The 22,808-nt window shown below is 39.2% G+C and overlaps 1 protein-coding gene and 1 long non-coding RNA gene across 2 annotated transcripts; one reads left to right on the forward strand and one right to left on the reverse strand.

Annotated features, from left to right (window-relative positions):
* Nucleotides 1-3,509: 3,509 nt before the first annotated feature.
* Nucleotides 3,510-8,272, forward strand: LOC307009475. The gene is made up of 3 exons (XR_013800046.1): nucleotides 3,510-4,344; nucleotides 5,596-5,756; nucleotides 7,946-8,272. It is a non-coding gene; the product is annotated as an uncharacterized lncRNA (long non-coding RNA).
* Nucleotides 8,273-11,264: 2,992 nt separating this feature from the next.
* LOC307008410 (tripartite motif-containing protein 16-like) lies at nucleotides 11,265-21,504 on the reverse strand. The gene is made up of 6 exons (XM_079631179.1): nucleotides 20,570-21,504; nucleotides 15,471-15,566; nucleotides 15,148-15,381; nucleotides 14,695-14,854; nucleotides 13,370-13,417; nucleotides 11,265-12,112 (listed from the first exon to the last, which is right to left on the reverse strand). The coding sequence occupies exons 1-6, from the start codon at nucleotides 21,140-21,142 to the stop codon at nucleotides 11,562-11,564; spliced, it is 1,662 nt and encodes a 553-aa protein (XP_079487305.1). The 5' UTR covers nucleotides 21,143-21,504; the 3' UTR covers nucleotides 11,265-11,561.
* Nucleotides 21,505-22,808: the final 1,304 nt, after the last annotated feature.

The raw sequence follows: 22,808 nt of genomic DNA on the forward strand, positions 1-22,808 counted from the left end.
ATTTTGCTTTCCCCCCCCACCCCCACAATGGTTGTCTATGTGCACTGGAAGATTCCTTCCTAAAACACATTAAACTTTCGTTTACAAAGACGTGAAACTCACCGAGTGGTCAGGGGTGTTCACTGGTATGTGCACTCAAAAATCGCTGAAAAAGATGCATTCCAACAGGTTTTATCTTAGTTTTTGTCCAACTCCATTAAGTTGGATTCGCTGTGTGCTGTACGGTATTACTCCGCCGCGGGAAACGGAAATGGGGTTGTTTGTATGCTTTTTGTAGTCTTATGCAGTCGCGGACGCGGTATCGTAGGCTAAGCTATCTAAACATTTTTACAAGATCGAAGCTATCTGTGTCAACTTAGAAATGGATTCCGAGACATTTATATGGGAGGATGAGTCGGTTTTGAGATCGATTTTGATGGACAGGGTTATAGGTTTGAGCCTGAATATTCAGAGGAGGAATTTCTGCAAAGAAAGGCAGAGTTTGAACTGCAGTTGACAACGGAGTCCAGTGTTACGCCTGTTGCCGAAGCTGCTGCTGTCTCAAGGCTTACAGGCACTTGGTGGTGTTCCTGTCGAAAGTGTAGACAGATGTCTACAGAAGAGGAGAGTTTGTGCTGCACCGAATGGGACCTACTGGTTACAGAGTGGATGGAGAATCTAAACGTCTCCGTTGACGAAACCGAGGTCTCGCCGACTTGTGTCACATATCGTGATGTTCTGGATTTGCTCAGGACACCTGTTATCGAGACATTCTTCTACGTCCCGAAACATAATTGGAAAAAGCGTCCTAGGTCAGAGGGGTTTAATGGCCAGTTATCAGATCGGTAAGTAATCTTAGAGTAATTGGCTACTTCATGATCGGTAAATCTGTTATCGAGAGTAACGTTAACTTAGCCTAGCCCACTTTTGATGGTAACCTCGTCATACACATTACACTGTTAGACTTTGCCGTAATTTTACAGTTACTTACCGCAAAAAAGCCCAGTAAAATACCACTTATATTATTTACGGTTAACTACTGTAATATGCACTGCATTGTGGGTATTTTGTGTGAAATTTACAGTAACTTACTGTATATGGTAATTTACAGTACTTTACTGTTTACGCAAAAGCAGTAGTGCTACTGTAAATGAAGAAGACAGATTTCTTGAAGTGTGTAGGCTTCTTTTGACAAGGCCTGCCTCTTTGCAGTATATATGAATTGGCATATATGCAAAGCACTATACAGGAAAGAAAAAATAAATAAATAATAATAATAAAATATATATTAAAAAAAAATAAAAAATAATCAATACATTAATAAATTAAAAAAGGATTTTAAATACAGAAATGTTGGCCCTCTGAAAAGTATAATCATGCATAGTTATATACTAAATATATTAGTTTCACCTTTTAATTTGAATTACTGAAATACATGAACTTTTGCACAATATTTTTTATTTTTTTATATATAGTTGCCTAACTTTCCTAATCATTGCCTTATAATTCACGGGATGACTGCACTTGTGTTCATTGTGTACACAACCGTGTATTAGGCTACTAGGGCTATATGCATATTGTATTAATGTGTTAGGCCTATTAAAATGTCATAAAAAAAATGTTTTATAGTTTTTTCCCCTGTGTTCTGCAGATGAAAATCACGAATCTGCATTCTCAATAAGCAATGCACACGCTGGATGTTTAAAAGTTAAATAAAAAACACGTGGATGGAAGGATTTATTTTAATCCTATATAAATATGTCATTTTTATATTAGCATTTTCTCCAAAAACTGGTTCCCATACATAGACATTAGACCTTATTTTTTATAATTTTATAAAATTACTATTTTAATTGTTGCTCGCGTGCAAAGCCCGCGCAACAGCCTCGCAGAATGTAATTATAAACAGAGGTTTGTGTGTCAAGCGCGCGCTTATCAGACGTCCCTGCTGACAGTGGATCGCCACAGACGCCAGCTGTGAGTTTTTCTGAGGTAAGTAGGCTACTTTAACTGAACAAATTTCTTTTATGTTACTTTTACAGCGTAAACTATTACCAATATCAATTAAATATAGCTAAATGTATGAAGAAAGTAAATAATACAATCTAATAGGCTATTATTACTAAAAGGACAGTCTGAAGGAACTTAGTTTTCCTCAAAAACTGCCGCTTTCATATCCCATTATGTCTGACTGCCTTTTCCAGTCGATGGACCCAATCTAGTATTTACACAAACAATGGTTTTCCGTAATTTTTACGACCAGTTAAGGCATATTTTACTCGTCATTTAAAAAAATACCGTTAATGTGTGTGACGTTAGGCTATTTTGAAGTTACCTAGCGCGTTTTTTTCAAAGGCACTCTCTCGCGCTCTCGCTCCAGGCCGATTCTATGGGTGTGCTATGCACAGTGGTGTAGTCTAGTTTTTTGTAGTGAGTATACTGTGACCCCCCCCCCCCCCCCCCAACCCGTCTCATACTAACCCGTCTCATACTAACCCGTCTCATCACCCCATAAGCACCACCACACTCACTAATGCATACAGTATGCAACGACATGTCATTGAGAGCATTATGAGACTAAGTGTTATCAACATGTCAATTTATTATAAGCAACACAAGACTTTAACAGCCAATGACATTTACAGCTGAGGAGACTGGACTGATTTTCTACATTTAGCCTTAGATGTTATATGAATATGGTCCCTGAAGCACAGGTTTTATCAGCTGACATTAAAAAAATTAAAAATAAAACATTATATAGGCACAAATACAAATTTACTTTTAGAAATGCTGCTTTTGAAAGAAAATTGTATTATTGTTTTGCCAAGTTTACTGTTTAAATTAAAACATTTATGAAAACTTGTGTGATATTCCTTTTTAAAATAAGTTTTAATAGATTTCATCATTATTATTATTTTACAGTAGCCTACATTTTACTGTGCACTTTCTTTCATAATTTCTTTGAGTTTATACCGAACTTTTATTTTGACAGGTTGTCGTAAAGACATTACAGTTTCTGTATGATACGAATGAATGACGATAGTTTTATCAAATTAAATGGTGAAATTCTCATGAAGTGACTCTCATAGCAGCTCTGTGATGAAGTTCATGTGTCATGTGTAGCCTACATCATGTCCTCATACATAGCAACAGTGAAGCGCTGACACAAGCACGCGCTTGCTTCAGTGTGTGTGTGTAGTAGAGCACACCTTGAGCGCTCATTCCCAGAGACGCGTTGAACAACTGCAGTCTCTTTGAGTTTTTAATATTTACGCGATTTGATCTGTGTCCATTGCAAACACAGACGCGGTGAATTTATGAATGAAAGTGTGAAAGTTATGTCACAAAACGAAGTTGTTACGTATCCTCACGCTTTTTTTAGTGGGTATACGGAAATACTTGGCATTTCCTAGTGGGTATACGGCGTATACCTGCGTATCACGTAGACTACACCACTGGCTATGCACCCTCAAACGCAAGCAAGAGCACCCTCAATTGATACTGTAATAATATTTTGCCGCAACAGATTTGCCAAACGCCCCAGTGTATATTTGTGCTTATTTGTGTTCACGCTCTGGAGAACGGACAATTAATCCATTTACAACGCGTTTTGCAGCGGTGAGCAGCAATGTAGCCAATCACAGATTACCGGTAGTTGTTGGTCTCTTGAACGCAATGGCCAAACAAAGGTGTTCAAGTTAGTTAGTCAGAATCTACTCACCGCCCATAACGCCATTTAAATTCAGTGTCGATTTATGCAGGCTCGCGGATTTCGGGCTCGCGAACAAATGTCCTCTATTGAGGACAATAAAGAATGAATATGAATGTGAAATGAATATGAATCCTCTCATTAACAAAGTGTAAACACGATGTAAGAGATGTATTGGACCGACAGCTGCAAACTATTTCTGAAGTGACAGCTAAATTTACATAATAGTATCATACGTGCTGGATTCACTCTGCACAGGACAGACATGCTTAAAATAGTAACGCTTTTAACGCAATATAAAGGCAGGCTAATAGATTAATTGATACATTTTCATTGCAAAATATTTTAGAAATTCTATGCTAATTATTGGTAAAACGGCCCCCTATCCCTTCCTCCTCTCCCTCCTGCATGTTGTAGGCTAAAAAGTTATATTCTCTTCTCTCTTTTTTCAGTGTCGATTGTCATCTGATTGTGTAAGTGATCAATCTAGCAGTCATAGATCTGTGATTAATCATGTTCATAACATATAGTCATTAGCCAATAATCATCGATGAAAAAATAATGTTTCTTCTTTTTCTCTTTTGTCTGTGTCAACAGGAGCTAACTACAGCCCAAAGGCTCTTTTAAGAGCCACAGCACTGAGGGTCTTTGACTTTGTAAGTATATGTTTTGAGTAACTATCAGATGCATTATGTGATAATGGAGCCTTGCAGGCCCTACGCTTTCTTTAATTTATTCGTTTAACCATATTAAATGTGTCATATTTTGGGCCCTGGTTTAACGATCTAAACGTATGATAGGGCCCTTTATGTCAAATTTATAAATTAATATAAATTGAGTTATAATAATACAACACAATCAGGAAGAATAGCGCGTCAGGCGCGAGTCATTTCAATGTTAAGTCAATGCAAAGACGCGTTACGCGCCTTTGCATTGACTTAACATTGAAATCACTCGCGCCTGACGCGCTATTCGCGTCCGGTGTGTGGGTGCAGTCAGAAGTGGCAGGAATGCATTTAAATTCTTGATAACAGTGTTATGAGATTAAAGTCAGCATTAAAATCAAGATTGACCCTATTTACTTTGTTTGCGCATATTACTAGTCTTGTGGTGAACAATGAATCCGTGCAAGTTAATACACAGAAAAAAAATAGTTTGCCGTGGTAATCTATAATCAAAGTCTGAAAAGTTACTTCCGGTCTGAAATGGCGTTCTTTTTCTGATGATGTAGGCTTGACGGCTTGGGTTGGAAAACGCTTAACCACTCCCCTCAAACCGTTAGTCTGCTTTGAGCGAGAGATGGAGAGGAGGAGCGCTAAAGTAAAACCCTGCCCTCTGTTCAATATTCTGTTTCACTGGGAAATACGTCACAACACTGGAGACAAGTCGTTTGCAACTTCCGGTTCACGCGTACTTTAATGTTTTAAATAGAAGGTTTTGATTATAAAAATATAAAATGATTTAAATAATACTTTAAAGGGTTAGTTCATCCAAAATTGATAATTCTGTCAGTAATTAATCACCCTCATGTTGTTCCAACCATGTAAGTCTTTCGTTCATCTTCCGAACACAAATTAGGATATTTTTTATGAGAGCTGTCTCACTCCACCATAGGCTTTCAGAGGGAATGAATCTTGCTGGCCCAGAAAAGTTATTAAAGAGATCGTTAATATATTTCAAGTGACTACAGTGGCTCAATCTTAAGTTTATCAAGCGACGAGAATATTTTTTGTTTGCAAAAAAAAACACAAAAATAACAACTTTATTCCACTATTAATTTCCTTCTCTCTGGGCCTCGAGTGAGTTCACTAGTATAACTGTGCAGCGCGTCTGTGTTAGAGGGCCGCTTTTAAAGATGACTACTGTATGTGTTAATATGAAAATGTAAGACCTGTGTTTTTTTTAAGATTCTTTTTAAGGATCAACCCTGAAGAGGTTGTGCACGGCCAAAGTTGGCACAGGTCGAAAGACAGGAGGTGTTGTAAAGAGAAAGGTGACTGCCATCAACTCCTGGGTAGCAACGTTTCTGCAGATGCTCACCGAATTTGAGTGGAGAACATTAAATTAGGTAAGTTTCTTATGCAGGGCTGGACTGGTACAAAAAATTGGCCCGGACAGGCCACCACAATCAGTCAGACACCAACACCAGTACACAATTTTTGCAGTTCCATTAAATATTTGTCCCTGCTGTTCTCAGGGTGTCCGTGAATCCTTTAAAGGACAACTCCGGTGAAAAATGAACCTAGGGGTAATTAACACATGGTTACCGAGTAGATCGTTCTCTGGGATGCGTTTTCATGATAATCGAATGTAAAGAGTTTTATCTCTAAATACAGATTAGCTTATAACGCTAGTATATGGGGCAGAGAGTAAGTTAAAGTAAATCGCTAGTTAATACCACTAACAAGGCTCAAAATAGCCTCACACTACCACGGTAGCATAATGAGGGTCCCTACATGCAAATCGAAGCATTGAGAACTTTGTACGTGTACAAACAGTTTAATAAGAAGATACTTTATAAAGACGCGTATTCAGACACAGCCATCTTGGAAAACAAGTCGAGCAACGATTGCCATGCTAAGTGATTTGAACTGTGACTTGAAATCTTCTGTTGTTTCCGGAAGAAAGCACTGAACGCAACAGAGAAAATAAATAAATACAAATAAAAATACAAAAATGAACAAGTCACAGTTCATATCACTTAGCACAGCGTTCGTTGCTCGACTTGTCGAGACTGTTTTCCAAGATGGCTGTGTCTGAATACGTGTAATGTACTGTCTTTATTAAGTATCTTCTTATTTAACTGTTTGTACACTTACAAAGTTCTCAATGCTTCGGTTTGCATGTAAGGACCCTCATTATGCTACCGTGGTAGTGTGAGGCTATTTTGAGCCTTGTTAGTGGTATTAACTAGCGATTTACTTTAACTTACTCTCTGCCCCATATACTAGCGTTATAAGCTAATCTGTTTTTAGAGATAAAACTCTTTACATTCGATTAACATTAAAACGCATTCCAGAGAACGATCTACTCTGTAACCATGTGCTAATTACCCCTAGGTTTATTTTTCACCGTAGTTTTCTTTTATAGGAACACTCCACCGTTTTTTGAAATAGGGCTTATTCACCGTCTTTCGTACATTTAGATAGGTGGGAAAATGCATTTGTCTCAGTGCATGCATTGTTTTAGTTTGACAGGGTCGGCGCTTGCTTAGCTTAGCATAATGAATGGAATCATTTGTTGCCAGCTAGCATGTACTCAGTAAAAGTGATAAAAAATAAAACACCTAATTACTACTGCGTATTCACAACTACAAATAGCGATGCAGATTAAGACTAGGTGATTTCCAAGGCAGATATTGACTTGGGACTCTATCATGGTGAAGCACAGGCGAAGCACTGCTACTTGGGCGCAGAGATATCACGCAACACATGAAATCTGTCAACTTACCGGCGTGACCTGCACCGAGTATCTTCGCTTTTGGATTGTGTTGAGTTTCAGTCGGCATAGGTTGGCATATTCCCCCACACTCACACCACCAGTTTGTGTTGGCTCTCATCCTCACGTCCTCAGGTTGTTGAGCGATCGCAACCTCCTCCTCCTGTTGTTCTATTTCCAAAGCACGCAGCTCCTCTTCTGAAAACTCTGGTTCATAGAGGTATGGTTCTGGATCTTGACTGTCTGAGAAGTCACCCTCTTCGTCTCTCACAAAATCAGCCATGTTCATCGCCATTTACTATGTCTACTGTAGGAAAAATAGCCAGCTACTATTATGTTGACTGGGATTTCATGTGTTGCGTGATATCTTTGCACTCAAGTAGCAGTGCTTCGCCTGTGCTTCACCCTAATATAGTCCCAAGTCAAAATCTGTCTAGGAAATCGCCTAGTCTTAATCTGCATCGCTATTTGTACTCGTTGTGAATATGCAGGCCACAAGAAGTAATTAGGTGTTTTTTTTATATCACTTTTACTCAGAACATGCTAGCTGGCAACAAAAGATTCCATTTATTATGCTAAGCTAAGCTAGTGGCGACCCTGCCAAACTAAAACAACGCATGCACTGAGACAAAAGTCTAAATTTAAGAAAGACGGTGATTAAGCTCATATTACATGTGCGGTGCTACCAAATCTGGTGCTGGTGCTACAATCTGTAGAACTTGCTGTTTGAGTGTGTTATGTCCAAGGATGTATTTGTTTTGTTTTTTTATTTATTTTCCCCTTTCTCCCTGTTTCTCTCTCTCTACTTCCCATAAGCAGAAAGGAATTGCTGCCACCTGACGCCAATGATCGGGTGTAAATCTGCTGTGATTGGAGGAGAGGAAGCTTTGGGGGCAAAAGCAGCACCATTCCTCAGATCAGTTATTTATTTGTAAACTTTTGTTGTATTGTTCTTTATCATACAAATGTATATTGTTATTTATTTGGGATTAGTAGAGAGGTGGGTGCCATTTCCTTTTGATTTAATTTCCTCTTGTTTTAGCTGAGAACTGTTAGTGTATTTTGTACTTGATTTAAAAAAAAAAAAATTTTTGCGTATTGTCATGGTCTGCTTTTATTTGTTATGCATGAATTTCTCTTTTAAATGTTGCATCACAATAAGTAAATTGAATGTAATTAATTGTGATAGTAAATAATAAATATGCTGATGTACATGAACTCAAGTAACTGTTTTGGAATTTATTCAATTCAATAGCATTAATAGTGTAAAATAAATGAAAAATAAGTTGCAGTAAGGGTATTGTACTGTAAAATGAAACTGCGGTAAGGGCATCATACTGTAAAATTAAATTGCAGTAAGGCATCTTACTGTAAAATGAAATTGCAGTAAGGAAATCATACTGTAAAATTAAATTGCAGTAAGGGTATCTTACTGTAAAATGAAATTGTGGTAAGGGTATCTTACTGTAAAATGAAATTGCGGTAAGGCCATCTTACTGTAAAATAAAATTGCAGTAAGGGCATCATACCGTAAAACACATTTACAGGTAAGCTACTGTAAAGTGGAACTTACAGTAACTTACTGGCAATAGTGCTGCCAGTAAGTTACCGCAAAAATACAATAAAATGTCTAACAGTGTAGAGTGTCTATTATTCAAGCTCTCAACGGAAGAATCACGGGTGTGACGCGTTTGGCAAAATAGGTCCACAAAAGCAAAATAAACCTAAAATTCTCTGGACAGGAGAATGTGTCCAAATTTTTTTCTTAACCGTTCTATTTCATCAGATACGATCTGTAAACAGGGCTTTAAGTGTAAAATACCGAACTTGTCCTTTAACAATATCCTAACCTGTGCTCTGTCACCTGTGCTCAACAATCCTTTTAATGTTAATTCCTGCACTCCTAATTCCCTCAAATTATTCCTCATTATCACTCTCTGCACCTCATACCTCCTACATCTTATATTGATGTGCTCCACTGACTCCTCTTCCTGACACCAGTTCAGAGCACCGTGAATAACAGCACTTATACACACACACACACACACACAATTATAGACCCATACGTGCCCCAGCTTATTGACAAAAAATGGGTAATTTTACATGTATCCTAATTTTATTTCAAAATATGCTTTCCAATAAAAATCACACACACACACACACACACACACACACACACACACACACACACACACACACACACAATTATACACTTATACACACAAACACAAAAATAAACACACACACACAATTATAGATACACACATATTATAGAAATTTTATATAAGAGTCTCTGTGAAATCTCACTGTTACTTATTTCAATATTCAAACCCACACTATCCTCAATCTGTTATTTTGTTTTGTAGCGTTTGAGGGCGAACCAAACACAAATGAATCTTCCAGGTGATTCGTTCAAACATAATTCCACACAGAACTCAACACTCCAGACCCCGGCTCCAGCCAGTCTACCATAGCCAACGAAAACCCCCCAGTAAGGAATTTATGGCCTTAAGAGATTAGCCCAACAACGAAGAACGTTGTCAAGTTAGATAGTTTGGGAAAGACTGATTGGTTCAGAGATGGCACAGCTCTGGCACCCACCAAGATTAATGACATGTAAAACAGACCTCCTTTTCTTTGAGGACCTTTGAACGACCTCCTCAAAACCCACAGAGACTAAGACTTTACATATAAAATTACATAAAATCATCCCAAAACAATTCTTGATGAACTTCTTACCAAACATAATCCAACTACATAATTATATATTGTGTTTACAACCTCTATATGTGTGTCTATTATGCTTAAATCATATAAGTCATGTAATGGTTATAACTATTAGATGTTTGAATGAAAGTGTGTCGTGCTTCCTATCAGTACGATCATATCTTCGTAATTCAGAAGATGGCTTGATTGAAATCTGTGTAAAATGTTTTGTATTCTTATAATAGTAATGATGTCTAAACTGTGGCCTCTGTACTCTGTAGAGTAAAGAGATCACAGATAACGCATGATTTACGACGTGAGGTGAAGAAAATGCCACCTCTCAAATAAAGACAGTGCCTCATTGGTCAGAACTCATCCAGGAGGCTGGACAAACGTTTGAGCTTAAAACCCGAACAAAGATTCAAAAAAAAAGGAGAAGAAAGAAGTTTAGAAAGAAGGAAGGAGGAGTAGAAGGAAAAAGACCGTTAGCGGAAGAGCAGATTTACTCCCTCCAGACAAGTAACCATGTAACGTTAGACGAGCGGACGAAAGAACCCAAATCAAGATCAGAAGAACATGGGTTAAACAGCTTCAGTCAAGCCATCTAAACTCGCCTCACTTTTCTTTATTTCTCTTAGTTTTCTTTTCTTTCCCGTTGAAAGTCTCGGTTCTAAGTTAAGTTTTGCTGCAAAGTTTCGTTTAAACGATTCGACTGTGAAGCCAGCTTCCAACTTCAAAGACTTTCCATCCATCCGCCAACACACCACGTGATTGGCCGCCCAAGACATCTATCCAGACACGAGAAGACTGCCAGCCAATCAACGAACCCGGGAAACCCCCTTTTACGCCAACAAAAGGAATCCCCAAAGGAACGCAAAAACAAGCAAGTAACCTCCAGACTCTTAACTGAACTGGTGCATTAATATAAATTGAACAACCCGCCTAAGAAACGATAGAAGGGTTAAATTAAGGATTGATGGTTCGTTCAGGTCATGTCTTATAAGTGCATATAGAAACTTGGGATTTCATCACCTTGCTCTTAAAACTCATTCTTTCCTCACTCTCTCTCTTTCTGCAACTCGTATGAATGTGTGTGTGCGTGTGTTTGTGTTAGATATTAGTTTTATGTGTTAGAATAATCAATAAAGTCTTGCCTATATTTGAAAGATAATTGTTCTTGTGTTATGTGCTTACGAATTTAATGTCTTAAACTGCTGATCTAAGTTACCTTGCTAATAAATAGTGTTTTCACTATAGTTTGGATACTTATATCCGCTGCAGAGCTGCAGTTACGGCCCGTTCAAATGAACGCTGAACGAGTCATTTGCTCGGCCGTATGAATGATTCTTTTGAAGATTCCCTATAAATTAATTCATAATTCCTTTGAGCTAAATTGACCCTTACAAACGTATTATACATAGTAAATGTTGTTACAGTTTGTTTAATTATTTCAAATGAAAGGTACTTTTAATAGTAATATTACAATTGTTATGTGTCACTACAATAAAAACTAAATGAATATAATTTCCATCAATACAACTATAGCTTAATAAACACAAACACACACGCCATTCTTACTGAAGGATTTAATACACACATTTATTCTGTTATTTCTGTGGCAGAAGTTACGCTATATTAAAGAAATTAAAATAAGAGTCTCTGTGTCTCACTGTTACTGGTTTATCGAGCAGCTCAAAGTATTCTGGGTAAAATCTCTACAATCTGTTCATCAACACAGTTTCACTGATGATCCAGACCAAACCCTAAACCCAGGATAGAGCGGCTGAGTGAATGTGGTCTGGACTGTGTGGATGAGGATCATTGTGTCAGAGACGCTGTAGAAGGACAGAGTTCCTGCACTGTGATCCACACACACTCCTATTCTTCTGTGATCCACACACACTCCTATTCTTCTGCTGGTGGGCTTTACAGGGAGATCAGTGCGTATCTTATTGTGCCAGAATATGTAACTGGAGGAAGAGCAGTACAAACTCCAGGACTGATCATTATATCCAAACAAACACTGATAACCCCATCCCTTCCTGCGGATGCTCTTATATGACACTGATATATACACACCATCATCTCCAGTCCACTCAATCTCCCAGTAACAGCGTCCACACACACTCTCTCTACACAACACCTGACGATAATGATCAAATCTGTCTGGATGATCAGGATACGGCTGCTGTGTGTCAGTGTCAGTAATAACTCTGTTCCTCTCAGACAGACTGAGGTGTGTATTCGCTGTGTTCAGATCCAGAGTGAGCTGATGGGAATCTGATGGAGAGAAAACACATCAGAAACAGGAATTATGAATCTGTCTGATCTTTTAATGTATCTGAACTCTTCATGAATCATGTTCAGTGAATCATCCGTGTCTCAGTGCAGCGGACCAAATATCCTGTGCAAATCATCATTTACATGATCAATTATAAACTCTTCTATCAGGATTTATTTCTCCTTCTACATGTGACGGGATAAATAATATAGGTTGAGAGTTCTTTAAATAAATCCTGCAATAATGGGATTGCGCTTCCTATTGGCTGCGCTAGTGGCGCTATAGGCCACTGTGTTCGAATGATCTGCAGCAGAGTTAAAGAGAACTGCTGTGGGTGAGTCGTTTCTGTGATAGCTCTGCACTAAAAGTTAAAAATATATAAATTAATCTCGAATGGTTGATAATTCCTGGCGGGATTACTTATAATAGACACTGATTTCTAAAGAGTGTTTTCTGTTCATATTTATGAGTATTTTGATCGTCTGTTTGGATGCATTCGACGATTGTGCTAACTGCGTCATTTTTCCATGTGCTTGCTAACGAGGTGAAATGTATTTTGAATAGGTGGAGCACTTTGAATAACATTATAACATTACAACATTACGATTCACCATCTCTCTTTTACTGCTCTGTGTGCAGGTAAATGTTTTATATAGTGTTTAATATTTCACTGTTCATGAAGTTGTATTTTGTTTTGCATTGTTAGGAAATATTTGGTACGAACTGTGTTTTATAACGTACGTAATTCATGGTTTTACTAAAAAAACACCATATGTTATTTCTACTGAATTCAAGAGTAATATTAAATGGATGATGTAAGCTGTGTAATCAGTATTATACGATCACAAACCAAAAAGTTTAAGAAAGACAAGACAACATTGAATTGTTTACAAAATATGTAATTCTTTTGGAGGGATTATTACATTTCAGATTTGTTTTATTTTTGTTTACTGTTTTAAGTACAATATAATGTGAATGAGTAATGTTTACTGTGGTATTGAGTGCAGCAGAGTTAAAGAGAACTGCTGTGGGTGGAGCACTTTGAACAACATTACAACATTACGATTCACCATCTCTCTTTTACTGCTCTGTGTGCAGGAAAATAAAGCCTGTTATCATCCACATTTCGTGTGTGTCTGAGTGCTAATGAAGGGTGAGACAAACCGGGTCGAGAGAGGAAACAAGACCCAAAGGTCACATACAGGAAGAACATGAACACATTCAGGAGTTTTTCTGCTGGTTTTCTAGAGACTCACATTGTAGGAAGTCGTTCCTGGTCTTGGGATTCATGTTGGGGAAAGTGACTGTGGAAATAAACATGAACATGTGAAGAGAAATGACAAGATACAATACATTCATTTCTGAGATATTTATAATATGATGCTCTATGATATTAGATGATGGACTCATTTCTGAATAATCTCCTCCATCATGTTTATATAAAAGACGACCTGTTATTAATAAACTGAGACGCATTTAACCTTCATACGCTCTTAGTTTCCTGTTTACACTCAGTGTGACCCCAACATTTATAGAGTGATTGTAAATAAATTAAAAATACATTTTTAATAATACACATAATATATATTTTTTTGTTTACTTCTCATCTATACAGTAATGCTGTGTTTAGTAATAAAGTACTTTTGTACCTATTTACCACACAATTCCTCAAATATACCATTAGCTTCCATGCAAAATATTAAATTTTTATGAAAGAAATGCTTAAATGATGATCTAAATGAAATATAAGTTGTGTCTGGATATGGATCTGGGTGTTGGGTGTATAATTCTGCCGTCTGTCGGTTAAAGGAATTATAATTTAATAAAGAAATAGTTTTGTGCATAAACACTCAGCAGAGGGCGATAGAGATCCATTCATTTACTGGATGTGGCCGACTGCTCATATCATCATTTGTGTAATACATTTTGTGAATTTATATATGTATAAAAATGATAAAAGACATTAAAAATAAATATTCTTTCAAATAGTAGAATTTTGAAACTTTTCGATGCGTTTTGAAATGTCTTTTTTTTACAAAATACAAAATATACAAAATGATACACATAAGAAACATGGAAGGACAAGTTTGTACATTTTGTTAATTGTAAAATATTGTAGAGGCATATTATTTATTTTAATGAACTAAATGTGGAAAAAAAATTCACAAAAAAAACCCCAGCCAATCCCGGATAACCTCAACACTTCCTAGCCACGCCCTAGCAACCAAAATCCATAGAGTGATATCTTCCATTCTGAATTTCACAGAGGCATGGGAGTCGGTTTGTATCATTCATACTTACAAGCAGCCTTTGGAGTTTCATGATTGGCAGCTGCCAAGCCACTCCCTAGCAACCACCCTGAACACCCTAGCAACTCCCTATAAACTCCATAGAAACCATAAAAAATACCTAGCAATCGAGTGGCGAGTTTTGCCACTGCAAGCACCATTCACATTTTCTTCTGGAAAGACGTTTTAGCATTTAGCATTTTAGCAATTGAAGAAACATTTCATAAACTGCTGTACGTTCAGATTTAGGATGTTTCTACACACGTCTGTATAAACGAGGCGCAGGACTTTACCTCCGTCTGAGATCTTCTCGATCTCCTCTTTGCAGAAATCCTCCAGTTTGTCTCTCAGCTGACGGACAGATTCTCTTACGCCATCAAAAGAGGAGAGAGAACTGAAGGAAACGTCGGGTTCGTCTGTAGATTCAGGAGGTGCTGAGAGAGACTGGAAACTCTACAGAAAACAGAAATCATAACTCATCATCTCCACACTTCAGCCAATAACCTGCACTATATCAGATCTGAGCGGCTCTTGTGGACTCGACTTCTCTTCAGTGACTCGCTTCAGTCCAGCACTTTCACACAATGATGAGAGTCTGACTGATGATTATATGATAACACAACACTCGACTGAATTCCTGACAACATCTCAGTCAACGGCTCATTCTGCTCTCATGAAATGTTTCTCTGTCATAACTGGATCTTGCTCAAGTCCACTATGATCCAGTTCTTCTAGATCTGTGTTACCTGCAGGAACTGGATGTGATCTTGTGTGTGTGAAAGCTGCTCCAGCTCAGCGTCTCTCCTCCTCAGATCATTGATCTCCTGCTCCAGTCGCTCCAGTCGTCCTTCAGCTCGACTCACTGCAGTCTTTTCCTGATCTCTGATCCGCTGTGTGACCTCAGAGCGGCTTCTCTCAATGGAGCGGATGATCTCAGTGAAGATCCTCTCACTGTCCTCCACTGCTGTCTGTGCAGAGCGCTGTTACACACACATCACAATCACACAGTGGCTTCAGCAGGACTGACAGAGTCCAAACTGAGACGTCTTCTCTTCTTCTCCAGACTCACCTTATGAGACTTCACAGCCTCTCTCAGATGCTGAAGATCTTTCTGTCTCTGCTGGATCCTCTGCCGGATCTTCATCTGCGTCTCCTTCAGCTGTTTCTGGAGGACACACCAGTGACAGGGAATCACACATAAAACTACTGTCACACACACATTAAAGTTACATGAATCCAGAGTTGGTGAAGTGGTTAAAGATCTTGCATGGTAAGTTTTCACTGTCTGGTTCAAACCACAGATTCATGGTTTCCTGAAATGTCAGCATTATTTCATCAGTAGTTTTAAATCATTAGTATCATCATTTACTCCTCAAGTCTCTCCAAACCTGTATGACTTTCTGTCTATTGTGAGACACAACAGAAGATATTTAGAAGAATGTCTCGCTGTTTACAGACGCCAGATACAATATGGTGACTATTTGTGAATCACAACTTGGCTCTTTTAAAAGTAGCATATTTTGGAATAATATACTAATATAATTGTGAAATAAGTGTGAACTGAACGTAATGTTTTCAGACACATAATTGCATGTTAATTGCTATTAAATAAAAAAATTATTATAGTTTAAATTTAAAGTAATTAACTAAACCTAAGAGTGACATTTTGACCCACTTAAATAGTATTTATGTATACAATGTAATTTCATAATTTTATTGAATTTAAATATTAAATATTATTAAAATGTACTTTAACTTTTACTTTAAAACTTAAGTAAAACTTTTAATTTTACATTATAAAAAGGTGTACTTTATAAAGTGTACTTATGAAACAGTCATGAAAGTTTACTATCTGTAAGTGCACTTAAGTGGCCTTTCATTTAATGTAATATTATATTATCTGCAAGTACACTTTTTAAAAATATACTTTTAATTTGAAGTACAGTACAAGTGCACATCAATACACTTAAGCGTACTTCTTTCTGTAACCTTTAGTTGTTTAGATTACTTTTATGCTTTTTCTCCTTTTTGGAGCTTGAAACTTTTTTACTCCATTGACTTTCAATGTATAAACTAAAACATATAAAACATACATAACAGAATATCATCTTTTATATTCCACAGAAGAAACTTGAGTAAATGAGGAAGTAAATAAAGACACTTTCATTTCTGTGTGATCAATCGCTCTCAGTTCATACCTGTGTCTCTGTCCTCTGTGCTGCAGTTGATACTGTGTTGTGGTTTTTATGTTCACTCTCCTTACACCACACACAGATGCACTGTTGATCAGTAATACAGAACATTTCTAGCTCTTTATCATGTTTACGGCAGATCATGTCCTGCAGTCGTCCAGTGGCATCGATCACTTTGTGTGGTTTACGAGAGGTAAATTCCTCATGACGGTCAAAATGAGTTTGACAGTAAGATTCCTGACACACCAGACAGGACTTGACGGCTTTGTATTTTTTCCCAGTACAGACGTCACACTCCACGTCTCCAGCTCCAGCGTAACAGTCAGCAGGAAGTTTAGTCTTCTTCAGTTTCTCCACCAGTTCAGCCAGAATGGTGTTTTTAGCTACAGTAAAGCAGGTCTTGGACTGAAGGTCTGTCTGCACTGAGGGCAGCTGTAGACTCTCTTCTCATCCTCCTGATCCCAGCAGTCTGTAATGCAGATCTTACAGTAACTGTGTCCACAGTGGAGAGTCACTGGTTCCTTCAGGAGATCCAGACACACTGGACACATGAACTCATTCTGATCCACTGAAATTCTGCTGGCTTCTGCCATTTTACTGCATGAATACAGAGATACAAACACACAACAGCTCAACAATACTTGATTTTCGTTTTCTCTGAACTGAGGAGTTGAAATAGTTCCTGCTTCTGTGTTTGAGTTACGTGTGTAAAACAGGAGTGTCTGTAAAGCAGCTTCCTCATTCCTGGTGAAGAGAGTCACTTTACTGCTGCGTTTATGTGCACTGTTAACCCTTGCTGTACAAAAAGGGCCAAATTCTGACAGTATCTTAACATTTTCCATTAAAACAGTAATATACATAGAAAACAATGCATTCTGGGTTAAATTTGTTGTTTTCGAGAAAGTAATCTACAGGAATATACTGTGAGTTAACAGTGTTCAAAGTCGACACTCAGAGGCTGTTTTCCAAATCACACCCTATACCCCCATTCACTATTCCCTACACTAGTTCACTACTGTAGTTCACTTGACAGAGTGAATGAAAAGAAGAGAGTGAATTCAGACACTGATTGTAATGTATTGTGTTGCCACTAGAGCGCGCTGTTACGTTGGCTTAGCCAGTTCCTTTTGTGTGGACATCAGCAACTGTTTGAGTTTCCGTGTTCTTGAGTAAAGCAGTTATTGTGCAGTCACACTCACTGTCTTTATTGTCTCCAGTATCTTACATGGTGTCAGGAGTGTAGCATGGCTACCAGTTTGAGCACCCGAAGATTGACTGGGATGCTGCGGATTCATATCAGGAATTGGCTGGGTACGTGGACAGGTCAGAGAAATTTACAAAACGCACACATTAAAGTTACATGAATCCAGAGTTGGTGAAGTGGTTAAAGATCTTGCATGGACGTTTGCCTACAGAACGACCACTGGCACTGCTCCCCTGTACCTGAACTCATTAATTCAGACTTATGTGCCATCCAGAAACTTGCGCTCTGCAAGTGAGCGGCGTCTGGTGGTGCCATCTTAAAGAGGCACGAAATCTCTCTCTCGGACCTTTACCATGACTGCTCCCTGCTGGTGGAATGATCTGCCCAACTCAGCCAGAGCTGCTGAATCTGTAGCCGCATCTTTAAGAAACTGCTGAAGACGTAGCATACCCTCTACAGGGTGCTGGAGGGTTCATGGGAGTTTGCCCAACCAATCCACATGTGCTTTGTGGATTTGGAGAAGGCATTCGACTGTGTCCCTCGTGGCGGCCTGTGGAGGGTGCTCCGGGAGTATGGGGTCCGGGGTCCTTTGCTAAGGGCTGTCCGGTCCCTGTACGACCGAAGCAGGAGCTTGGTTCGCATTGCCGGCAGTAAGTCAGACTTCTTCCCGGTGCATGTTGGACTTCGGCAGGGCTGCCCTTTGTCACCGGTTCTGTTCATAATTTTTATGGACAGAATTTCTAGGCGCAGCCAGGGGCCGGAGGGTGTCTGGTTTGGGAACAACACGATTTCGTCTCTGCTTTTTGCGGATGATGTTGTCGTGTTGGCCCCATCAGACCAGGACCTTCAGCATGCACTGGGACGGTTTGCAGCCGAGTGTGAAGCGGCTGGGATGAAAATCAGCACCTCCAAATCCGAGGCCATGGTCCTCAGTCGGAAAAAGGTGGCTTGCCTACTTCAGGTTGGTGGAGAGTTCCTGCCTCAAGTGGAGGAGTTCAAGTATCTTGGGGTCTTGTTCACGAGTGAGGGAAGGATGGAACGGGAGATTGACAGACGGATCGGTGCAGCTTCCACAGTAATGCGGACGATGTACCGGTCTGTCGTGGTGAAGAAAGAGCTGAGCCGCAAGGCGAAGCTCTCGATTTACCGGTCAATCTACGTTCCTACTCTCACCTATGGTCATGAGCTTTGGGTCATGACCGAAAGGACAAGATCCCGGATACAGGCGGCCGAAATGAGCTTTCTCCGCAGGGTGGCTGGGCGATCCCTTAGAGATCGGGTGAGGAGCTCGGTCACTCGGGAGGAGCTCAGAGTAGAGCCGCTGCTCCTCCACATCGAGAGGGGTCAGCTGAGGTGGCTCGGGCATCTGTTTCGGATGCCTCCTGGAAGCCTTCCTGGGAAGGTGTTCCGGGCACGTCCCACCGGGAGGAGACCCCGGGGAAGACCTAGGTCACGCTGGAGAGACTATGTCTCTCGGCTGGCCTGGGAACGCCTCGGTGTCCCCCCGGAAGAGCTAGAAGAAGTGGCTAGGGAAAGGGAAGTCTGGGCATCTCTGCTTAGACTGCTGCCCCCGCGACCCGGCCCCGGATAAGCGGAAGAAGATGGATGGATGGATGGATGGCTGAAGACGTATCTTTTTCGGCAGCACTTGAGCACTTGATCCAGTACTACTAACACTTTCTTATCTATTCTACAAAAAAAAAAAAAAAAAAAAAAAAAATGGATTGTACTGTGAAGGGTTATAGCACTTACATACTGTTGTCCTACTGCTAGTTTAATTGCTTCTATTGTTTCTCAGTTGTAAGTCACTTTGGATAAAAGCGTCTGCTAAATGAATAAATGTAAATGTAAATGCATGGTAAGTTTTCACTGTCTGGTTCAAACCACAGATTCATGGTTTCCTGAAATGTCAGCATTATTTCATCAGTAGTTTTATATCATTAGTATCATCATTTACTCTTCCTCAAGTCTCTCCAAACCTGTATGACTTTCTGTCTATTGTGAGACACAACAGAAGATATTTAGAAGAATGTCTCACTGTTTACAGATGCCAGATACAATATGGTGACTATTTGTGAATCACAACTTGGCTCTTTTAAAAGTAGCATATTTTGGAAATAATATACTAATATAATTGTGAAACAAGTGTGAACTGAACGTAATGTTTTCAGACACATAATTGCATGTTAATTGCTATTAAATAAAAAAATTATTATAGTTTAAATTTGAAGTAATTAACTAAACTTAAGAGTGACATTTTGACCCACTTAAATAGTATTTATGTATACAATGTAATTTCATAATTCTATTGAATTTAAATATTAAATATTATTAAAATGTACTTTAAAATAAAACTTTTAATTTTACATTATAAAAAGGTGTACTTTATAAAGTGTACTTATGAAACAGTCATGAAAGTTGACTCTCTTTAAGTGCACTTAAGTGGCCTTTCATTTAATTTAATATTATATTATCTGCAAGTACACTTTTTTTAAATATACTTTTAATTTGAAGTACACTACAAGTGCACATCACTACACTTAAGCGTACTTCTTTCTTTAACCACTAGTTGTTTAGATTACTTTTATGCTTTTTCTCCTTTTTGGAGCTTGAAACTTTTTTACTCCATTGACTTTCAATGTATAAACTAAAACATATAAAACATACATAACAAAATATAATCTTTTATATTCCACAGAAGAAACTTGAGTAAATGAGGAAGTAAAGAAAGACACTTTCATTTCTGTGTGATCAATCGCTCTCAGTTCATACCTGTGTCTCTGTCCTCTGTGCTGCAGTTGATACAGTGTTGTGGTTTTTATGTTCATACTCTTTACACAACACACAGATGCACTGTTGATCAGTAATACAGAACATTTCTAGCTCTTTATCATGTTTACGGCAGATCATGTCCTGCAGTCGTCCAGTGGCATCGATCACTTTGTGTGGTTTACGAGAGTGATAGTCCTCATGACGGTCAAAATGAGTTTGACAGTAAGATTCCTGACACACCAGACAGGACTTGACGGCTTTGTATTTTCTTCCAGTACAGACGTCACACTCCACGTCTCCAGCTCCAGCGTAACAGTCAGCAGGAAGTTTAGTCTTCTTCAGTTTCTCCACCAGTTCAGCCAGAATGGTGTTTTTAGCTAAAGCAGGTCTTGGACTGAAGGTCTGTCTGCACTGAGGGCAGCTGTAGACTCTCTTCTCATCCTCCTGATCCCAGCAGTCTGTAATGCAGATCTTACAGTAACTGTGTCCACAGAGGATAGTCACTGGATCCTTCAGGAGATCCAGACACACTGGACACATGAACTCATCCTGAGAAATTCTTGCTTCTGCCATTTTATACAGAGACACGAACACACAACAGCTCAACAATACTTCAGTTTCGTTTTCTCTGAACTGAGGAGTTGAAATAGTTCCTGCTTCTGTGTTTGAGTGACGTGTGTAAAACAGGAGTGTCTGTAAAGCAGTTTCCTCATTCCTGGTCAATGAGTCACTTTACTGCTGTGTGTATGTGCACTGTTAACCCTTGCTGTACAAAAAAGGACAAATTCTGACAGTATCTTAAAATTTTCCATTAAAACAGTAATATACCATAGAAAACAATGCATTCTGGGTTATATTTGTTGTTTTCGAGAAAGTAATCTACAGGAATATACTGTGAGTTAACAGTGTTCAAAGTCGACACTCAGAGGCTGTTTTGAAATCACACCCTATACCCTCATTCACTATTCCCTAACTTAGTTTACTACTGTAGTTCACTTGACAGAGTGAATGAAAAGAAGAGAGTGAATTCAGACACTGATTGTAATGTATTGTGTTGCCACTAGAGCGCGCTGTTACGTTGGCTTAGCCAGTTCCTTTTGTGTGGACATCAGCAACTGTTTGAGTTTCCGTGTTCTTGAGTAAAGCAGTTATTGTGCAGTCACACTCACTGTCTTTATTGTCTCCAGTATCTTACATGGTGTCAGAAGTGTAGCATGGCTACCCTGCAGTTTGGGCTGCAGATTCATATCAGGAATTCAACCGTTTTCAGAGCCACGTTACGTTCGTTTTTGATGGACCACTATCCGAACAAGCTGCAAAGCAGAAAGCCGGCTGGCTGGGTACGTAGACAGGTCAGAGAAATTTACAAAACGCTCACCTGGGCTGAAGGTGAGAAAGAGGATCCCGAAAAAGTGCTAGAAAAGATTGATAAATATTTCAGACATTGAAAGAACAAGAGGATAGCTTGCCATCGTTTCAAGCAGAGGAAACAAGACGTAAGTGAAAGCTTCGACCATTTCGTTAAAGATTTACGGCTACTGTTAATGGATTGCGCATATGCCGACCCTGACGACATGTTGATTAATGCGATTATCGCGGGCGTGCATGAAAAACGAGTGCAAGAAAGACTACTAGACAAAGGAGAGGAATTAGCACTAGCCAAGGCCATTGAAATCCCTCAGCAATATGAGATGTCTCAGAAACAATTAAAAACAGTCCGAGATGATGTTTCATGCTCTTGGGTGTCCACTGTAGCAGAAAGTGTTCAGCCTAAGCCTTCTGGCCAAAGCAGGAAAACTCGCTATCCAGATCGCAAGTACACTCAGTCAAAGCCGCCAGCTTTCTGTGCAAGCTGCGGTAAACTTCCCAATCACAAATGGAACGAGGGCAAGTGCCCAGCCAAGGGCTCAACGTGCTCTTACTGCCACAGACCCAACCACTGGATGGCAGTGTGCCGTAAACGTGCTGTCCACACACTGTATGTAGAGGCGCTGGAGGTGACTGATGATGAAATACTGTTGTGCATCCGGCAGCTGTATTAACTGTGGACAAATGGTCTGTGCATTTGTTGATACTTTCACCAAGAGTCCAGTTCAAGATAGATACTGGTGCGAAGTGTAACACTTTGACTCTTGACAGCTTCCAGCAACTCGTGCACACTGGTGAATTGAAGCGTTCTAACAAGCGGTTGCGCTCCTACTCGACTCATAAGCTCAAACCAGTCGCTGCCGTAGATTTA

This window comes from Phoxinus phoxinus (assembly GCF_949152265.1).
Source record: "Phoxinus phoxinus genome assembly, chromosome: 1".
Taxonomy (NCBI): domain Eukaryota; kingdom Metazoa; phylum Chordata; class Actinopteri; order Cypriniformes; family Leuciscidae; genus Phoxinus; species Phoxinus phoxinus.